The following is an 8,707-nucleotide window of genomic DNA, read 5'->3' as shown; positions in this document are numbered from 1 at the left end:
ACAAAAAAGTCTAAAAAAAATATGACAGTCACGTGGAAGGACGTAAAGTTTTTAATCAATCAAATTATTTGTGTGAGACTCAATCATTCCATTATAATTTTTTTTAAAATATTTTTATTCTATATTTTTAAAAAAAAAAACAAATTATGATTGGCCGGACAAAACTGATGTGTTATAGCTAGTGATCTACTATATTATTATCACACTTACACTATTATATCATTTACATCCTGCATGAAAAATTAATTCATTTTTTAAAAATAAAAGTATAATTAATTTTTTATTTTTTAAAAAAAAGATAAATAAATTTTATAAATATTACTTGAGCTGAGACATAAATAAATAAATAAATGATACGGTACAGTTGTAATATTTTAAAACGTTGCCGGTGGAAGTGGGAGGCACGTCCCAGTCCTAATGTTTTAATACGGGCTAATGTGTCCCCATACTAGTACTTGTGGATCGGAAAATTTTCTGTATCATACTTGCACGGTATTAATAATAATAAGTTATTCATATTTTTTAAAAAAATATACAATAAAAATATTTTTTTTATAATTATGATATAACAATTAATTTAAAAAAAAATTATTTGATTGGCTGGAAATGCTATATATCTGGTACATTCTAAAATTTTCCGTGGACATGACAGAAGGCTCTGCTATATATACACACACAATTAATTACATACGGTGATGATGATGCAAAGCTAGTGATCGAAGCTCTCCGTGGGTAGCACCGACTTGTTGGAAGCGATTCCTCATTAATATTTTAAAAAAAATAAAATATTTAATTTTGTATTTAAAATTAATAACTTTGTTTTTTTGAAAAAAAAAAAAAGTAAATTTTAATTACAGTAGTATAATGTACATTATTAATTTGTAAGGTACATAGCGGCAGCTAGTAGTTGCGCGGTCGGTGTTGTCTGTCGCATAAGCCATGCACAGTTACGCAGATCGCCATGTATAAGTAAAGAGAGGCTAATAGCCCCAGTTTGAAAAGCAAGGTGGAGCGAGCGAGCGAGCGAGCGAGCTGGAGATCGATCGATGGCTACCGGGAGAAGAAGTGCTGCGGCGGCGCTCGCCGGGGGCAGACGGTCGACGACGCTGCCGAATTTGTTGTCGGAGAGGGAGATGGACTCCCTGACGGCCATCTGCGACACCCTCCTCCCTTCCGTCGACGTCTCCCACGCCACCGACGACGAGGACCTCATCGCATTCTACCGCACCTCCGCGTCCATGGGCGGCACCCCTCACCACGTATGCGTCGCGCATGTTAATTATTTGTGGCGCATGCTGAGAACTTATTATCTGATCGATCGATAGGCGACGCGCGTGCGTGTACGTGCAGGTGGCGTGCTTGCTGTCCGGGGGAGTGCGGCACCCGGCGATATGGCTGCTTCGGGTGGTGCTGTGGCTGCTGTCGACCTGGTACGGCGCATTGCTGATGTGCGGCCGAGCCGGGCTGTCGGAGCGCTTCCCCTACGTGCAGAAGTTCTCCAGGGTGGACGGCAAGAAGCGGGAGCAGATCCTGCTGTCGTGGTCGTGCAGCCGAGTACCCTACCTGCAAAATCTCTTCAAGTCCCTCAAATACCTCGCCACCCGATCCTACTTCGCCCAGGTATATATATATATATATATATATATATATATCTATATATCTATATATATCGTCTAGATACACACCTTGAGATTCCTTTTTTTTTTTTTCTTTCTTTCTTTTCCTTCTTTTTTTGTGTGTGTGGCCTGCATATATGCTGAATTTTATTACTTAAAAGTGCCGCCGTGAGAGTGTGCTTTATGATGCGATTCAATTAATGGACCGGCAAGTAGAGAAAATGGACATCATTGCAGAAGCATTAGGTGAAAGAGAGGAGTAAAATATAACCTCTTTTATTTCTAGTTGGTACCCGAGGTCTCAAGTTCTCGAATCTTAGTTGATTTATATTTTCAGCTAAGTTTATTTCTAAATGGAATAAACGAAACGGGTAGCGTGCTACCTATCTCTCAAAAAAAAAAAAATTTCCGTTCTAGAAAGAATAAGTATCAGCAAGTCCAAAAAAACTCTCTTTAACATAAGGTCTTAAAGCCTATTTATAATAAAATTAAGAACTCTAAATTAAATTCCAAAATTTTAGAAAATTTTCTGACATAAGAATGTCTAAACTAATTTACAAATTCTAAAATTATTTACTAATTTTTAAGCACTTATTCCTTATATAAAAAAAAAGCTAAAACGGACTTTTTAAAAAAATCAAAAAAAAACTTGCTGAAATAAAAATTCTTAAATTTTTTTTAGAAAAGAAAATATTAGTTCTATAAATTTTTTGACTGCATCACAGCTATATACAGAATTTCCCTATGATTGCGCTTGCCAAATTAATAACATGCAGCCACTAATTCCATCACATCCAATTAACCATTTTTCGCAAAAACTCCAACTTTTTAGTTAAGGAAAATAAGAACGCAATTAATTCATCGAGAATGAAGCATGAGGTAACTGGCTTAATTAGTTAATGTTTTCAATCCAAAAGTCCAATTTTTTTTAAGAAAAACAATAATTATCCTTTAATTAAAAGAATGATATATATATATATATATATAGGGTCCGGCTACTATACTATTATGAGTACGATCGCCCTCGTACTCATAAGTTGTTTTCGATGATAGAGATTCTAAATCGACAATCCACACCGTTAAACCTTATTTATAGCATTTAAAACTTCTAGAAATCAAATTTTATAATTTTTCAACATCATTTACCTTACGATCAAGAGGTCACAAATTTGACAATTTTTAACGGACGGCATGGGATACTTGCTAGTTTAACGGTGTAAAAGAATCGGAATTTGTTGAATTTTTGATAGAAAATTCTATTCACTATATAGATAAATATCAATAACTCCGATCTTGAATTGAAGGATCCGATCATCCTTTTTTAGAACGTCGTTCGATTTTAACCGTTCATTTTATGCCCACTTGATGGACTTTATTATGATTTCGAAAATTTACGAAATTTNTATATATATATATATATATATATATATATTTGTGGCTAGCTAACTTGTGATGGAGATTGTAAATGCATGCAGATGGGGACGTAGTAGATTGTTTTTTTTGTGTGTGTGTGTGAGAGAGAAAAATTTCTTTTGCTTTAGTACAGGTAAGGAGGAAAGGAACGGTTAGTTGTGCCTTAATTGTAAGCCACATCCTCTTTCTGTCTAGTAAATAGAATGAAGTTGTTTAGTAATTAATGTGTAGGCGAATGAGAAGAATGAGAACCCATCATGGAAAGCAATGGGCTATTGCGGGCCAGATCCAAACTTGAAAACTTTAGAAATAAAGGCTGTTGATGAGCCGCCAATTCTCGACGAGCTGAAACCTCAATTCGGTTCTGAAGGAGGTCACCCAATCACCTCGGCCCTTCTTCATATGGCCAGCCCGAAGGACTCCATTATCCACACGCTCCGACAATTTGGCTTCCCCACCCCAACTCCGCCCTCCTCGTCGTCGCCGCTTGCACTCCACTGCGACGTCGTAGTCGTTGGATCGGGCGCTGGCGGCAGCGTCGCAGCAGGCGTCCTCGCCAAGGCGGGACACAAGGTCATCGTGCTTGAGAAGGGCCAATTTTACGACAAAACCGACCTCTCCTTGCTCGAGGGCCCGACCATGGAGGCCATGTACGAGGGCCGCGGAATGATCACCACCGACGACGTCTCCGTCCTTATTCTTGCAGGGGCCACCGTAGGCGGGGGGTCGGCGGTGAACTGGTCGGCCTCCATCCGCACGCCGGACCACGTCAGGCGCGAGTGGTGCGACGAGCACGGCCTCGAGCTGTTCGGCAGCAAAGCCTACGACCGTGCGCTCGACGCGGTGTGCGGCCGCATGGGGGTGCAATCCGACGTCGCCGACGAAGGCTTCAACAATATGGTGCTGAGAAGAGGGTGCACCGAGCTTGGCTATCCGGTTTCGTCCGTGCCGTGCAACGCGCCGCCCGACCACTACTGCGGCTGGTGCCACTTGGGCTGCAAGGACGGCAAGAAGAAGGGCACCACCGAGACGTGGCTCGCCGACGTAGCCCGTTCCGGCAACGGCCTCATCCTCCCCGACTGCAAGGTTAAATATTAATTCGTCCATTAATTTGCTGCGCCGGTCGACAGATCATGAGTAAATTAAGTACCGATCGAGCTATATATATGTATATATGTATCCCTGATCTGCATGCTCAACTAACAAATCAGCTAGCTAATTACTAACAGGTGGAAAGAGTTCTTCTGCGTCGTAAAGGCAAAGGGAGGAGCGTCGCAAGCGGAGTGTTAGTTCAATGCTGCGGCAGCAAGGAGTACTTTGTGATCAAGTCGAAGGCGACGGTGGTCGCGGCGGGCGCGCTCAACACGCCGGCTTTACTGAAGCGGAGCGGGCTGAGGAATGCGCACATAGGGAAGAACCTGCACCTCCACCCCTCGGTGCTGGCGTGGGGCTACTTCCCTCGGACGAAGTGGCCGGCGGAGTCGAAAAGAAGCTACGAGGGCGGGATCATAACGTGCATGTCGACGGCGCTGGCGGAGTGGAACGGGTCGGGCTACGGTGCGGTGCTGCAGACGCCGGCATTGCACCCGGGGATGTTCGCGGCGCTGACGCCGTGGGTGTCAGCTGCGGACTTCAGGGAGAGGATGCTGCGGTTCGCGAGGACGGCGCACGTGTTCGCGCTGGTGCGGGACAAGGGATCGGGCGCGGCGGACCGCTTTCCCGAGTCGCTGGAGTACCGCATGGACGGCGCGGACGAGGAGAACATGCGGAGGGCTACGGAGGCGATGGTGAGGGTGCTGGCGGCGGCGGGGGCGGAGGAGGTGGGCACGCAGCACTGCAAGGGGGAGAGGGCGCGGGTCGGGGAGGAGGGAGCGGTGGAGAGGCTGGTGGAGCGGATCAGAAGCAGGGGGAGGGGGTCGTGGAGGGCCGGAAGGACGCCGGTGACGACGGCGCATCAGATGGGCAGCTGCAGGATGGGGACGGATGCCACGAAGGGGGCGGTGAGCCCGCGGGGGGAGGCGTGGGAGGCGGCGCGGCTCTTTGTGGCGGACACCAGCGTGTTCCCGACGGCGCTCGGGGTGAACCCCATGGTCACGGCCCAGGCTGTTGCTTACTGCACGGCTCATTCGATCCTGCAACTCCTGCTTGACGATCAAACTGAAGAATTAAACTGTACTCCATGCATGCATAGCTAGCTCTCGATCGTCAGAAGAGCCAGCTAGTATAGCTAACTCCAGGGTCTAGCGAGTAAATCGGAGCTAGGAGTACGTACGTACGTGTTCTTGCTGCTACGTCTATATATGATTAATCCACTTTAATTATGTTGTAATTCTACAAATTCTTCTAATTTATACAAGTTTTATTCATTTTCTTCTTCCTTTTTTCACTAAAAATCAGAAAGGATATTCAGTGAATCATACATACAATCCTTCGATGAGGGATTATAGAGAGATTACAATTACCTTTTTGGTCGTGGACTTAGTTTTCTCTTCTTTTTTTCCTTTTTTTTTTTTTCTTTTTTTTTGTAGTATTGTGCAAGTTTGCCAAATGCCCTCTGTTTGCTCGCCTCCTTATTAAATGTACTCTTATTAGTTACCCCCAAAAGGGCAATTACTAAGTAGGAACCGATATCCTTTTTGACTTGAGAAATTAAAATAAAGCATGGTTAGTTATTATTAATTTGAATTATATAAAAAATTTAGGTGCATCATCCATCCTAGATATCCCAGGCTCCCATCTCGGAGCATTCATGGCTTCTAAGCAGCTCTTCTTCTTCTTCATCCTGATGTCTCTCATCTACCTGATACCTCTCACATCCAACAACACTGCTACCGCTACCGCTACCGCTACCGCTTCCGCTACCGCTACCGCTACTAGTGCAACGTCCGCTGAAACAGAAGAGGCAGAAGTCGAGATGAAGAACAACGACGACGACAAAAACAACAACAATTACAAGAATGCGTTTGTTAGGATGGCAAGTGCTTCACCAACCTCCAACATCCTCACCAGGGGAGCTCCGATCCCGCCTTCAGGCCCGTCGCGCGGCCACAACAGCATCCTCGATTCTACCCGAGCCAACCCTTATAAGGTTGCTGATCCTTGACCCGAATAATTATTTCCCTAATCATATTTATTTCATCTACATACTTAAGGAAATTGAAGTGGCAGATGCCAAAATCGATTTCATGTTTAATCCTTGAACTCTACTTTTGCTTTCTCTCTTATTCCTATCTTTATGTAATTTGTAGTTTGAAATATGTTATATAGTCGAGTGGTCTCTCTCTCTCTCTCTCTCTCTCTCTCTCTCTCTCTCTCTCTCTCTATATATATATATATATATATATATATTTGTTTACTTTTCTTCTCCATGCGCGAAAATTTCTAATTACAACCTCTACATTCCATTTTCCTTTTCTACTCGGCCCCTGCTTGATATATAGTATAGTTGGCACTGTTGCGTAATTAGAGAGTATGCGCAAAGAGTAGAGTTTTGATAATCGAAATGCACCATGTTAAGCATTTGCATTTTGTATTGCATTAGAGTAATACTAAAACTTTCTCAAAATGTTGGTCTGAAGAATCTGATATATCATTTATGTGTTGGTTATATAATTTGGAGACTTCAATTTATATATGCACCACAAGAACATGTCAATTAATATATCAACAATAAATACTACAATCCCGAAGAATACTACGATATTATGAATATTTTCCACGAGATGTTTGAGGGCACGCTAAACACCGGTCCGATTGATTATGCTTACATCTGTTTAATCCCGAAGAAGGAAGCAGCTAACCGAACAAAGGATTTTCGCCCTATTAGCCTCTTGAACGGGATTCAAAAGATATTATCCAAGGTTTTAACTAATCGCTTGGAGAGTATCATGGGTACCCTAATTTCTGACTCCCAATCTGCTTTTCTGAAGGGAAGAAATATCTCCGATGCTTTTGTGACGGTGCGTGAACTTTTTGGCTGGGGAAGTAGGCAGGGGACGGAAGGAGTTGGGATAAAAGTAGACTTTGAGAAGGCCTACGATCGAGTCTATTGGCCTTTCCTTTTTCGCATCTTGGAGTGGTGGGGATTTGACAGGAAGTGGATTAACTGGGTCAAATTATGCGTTTGCAGTGCCAAAGTCGCAGTTCTGGTCAATGGTGTACCGACGAACTGGATTAAGATGAAAAGGGGATTACGGCAGGGCGACCCTCTTTCACCTTTTCTCTTTCTTCTTATAGCAGAATGTCTTACCAGGCTAACAGACGGAGCAGCAACGAAAAACCTCATCCGTGGTATTGGTCCCTCCGACGAATCAAGGGTCCATATTATCCAATTCGCCGATGATACCTTCTTCTTCTGTGAGGCTAAGAAGAGATTTATGAGAAACCTCCTTTTTCTTTGGAAACTCTTCGAATGGGCTTCCGGAATGAGGATTAACAAAGACAAGTCAGAAATTTTTTATATGGGATTGGTGGAAGGTAAAGCGAGCAGGCTAGCGCAAATACTCGGATGCAAACTCGGTGCCTTACCTACCAAGTATTTGGGGTTGCCACTGACGACCAGACCCCCATCCAAGGAGGTTTGGAGAGATATCATTGGTAAGATCCAGAGTAGAATTGATGGATGGCAAGCGAAACTTCTGTCGCGGGGGGGCAGACTCGTTCTGGTTAACGCTGTTCTTACTAACCTACCCATCCATTTCCTCATCGTGTTCCAGACACCCAAATGGGTTGTTAAGAGAATCGAGGCTTTACGACGGGATTTCTTTTGGAGAGGTAGCGCCAGGTCGTCTGGAAAGAGTTGCCTCGTGGCTTGGAAGAGGGTCTGCCGAAGCAAGGAGGAAGGTGGGCTTGGCATCCTCGATATAGCTTTGATGAATCAAGCACTTCTGGTCAAATGGTGGTGGAAATTCCATACGGCGCCCAACCTTCAGTGGAACAAGTTAATACACGTGTTGTTCTACTCTAGAAGAAGACCGTTGAAGGAGGGGAGGAGCTTCAGACCTTCTTCTTTTTGGTGGAAGGGAGTTCTAGGACAGAAAGACATCTATAAATGGGGAGTTTCCTACAATTTGGGAAACGGGCAAAGTGTTGACTTTTGGGCCGACCGATGGTGTGGGGAAACCTCACTTTTGTCCTCCTTTCCAGAGTTAACCCCCCTCCCGCCCAATAAAACCCTGTTAATCAGCCAATGCTCTAATGGTAACGAATGGTGTTGGAACAAGATCCTACGTGGCGTCAACACTTCTGACCACAGAGCTCAGCAGAGTATCGTGGTTCTAAAGGAAAGGATCTCTGCCTTCGGGACTCGACAAGGAATGGACAGCGTGTATTGGCGGTGGACCTCTGATAGACGCTTTTCAGTGAAATCTACTTACACTATGTTAAACAACGGGGGAACAAGGGATTACAGGACCTGTGACATCTGGAGACCGTGTATCCCCCTTAAAGTGAAGGTCTTCTGTTGGCTCGTGCTCACGAAAAAGATATCCACTGTTGACAACCTTTTAAAAAGAGGATGGACCGGGAATACGAGCGGTGTACTTTGCGGGTCGGAACTAGAAACGCTTGACCATCTCTTTACACGATGTGCGTTTGTCAGATTCCTCATGGCTATGTCACTAAAGGATGTCCAGATAGGAGAATTGGGAGCTGACGTACACCAGGTGTGGGATATATGG

General features: G+C 44.1%; 1 protein-coding gene across 1 annotated transcript; it reads left to right on the top strand.

Moving 5' to 3' along the window:
• On the top strand, positions 944–5,422 carry LOC109727638 (long-chain-alcohol oxidase FAO4A). The gene is made up of 4 exons (XM_020257797.1): positions 944–1,259; positions 1,351–1,620; positions 3,261–4,115; positions 4,259–5,422. The coding sequence occupies exons 1-4, from the start codon at positions 1,047–1,049 to the stop codon at positions 5,222–5,224; spliced, it is 2,304 nt and encodes a 767-aa protein (XP_020113386.1). The 5' UTR covers positions 944–1,046; the 3' UTR covers positions 5,225–5,422.

This window comes from Ananas comosus, linkage group 22 (assembly GCF_001540865.1).
Source record: "Ananas comosus cultivar F153 linkage group 22, ASM154086v1, whole genome shotgun sequence".
NCBI classification, from domain to species: domain Eukaryota; kingdom Viridiplantae; phylum Streptophyta; class Magnoliopsida; order Poales; family Bromeliaceae; genus Ananas; species Ananas comosus.
This window is presented reverse-complemented; position numbering and strand designations above follow the sequence as displayed.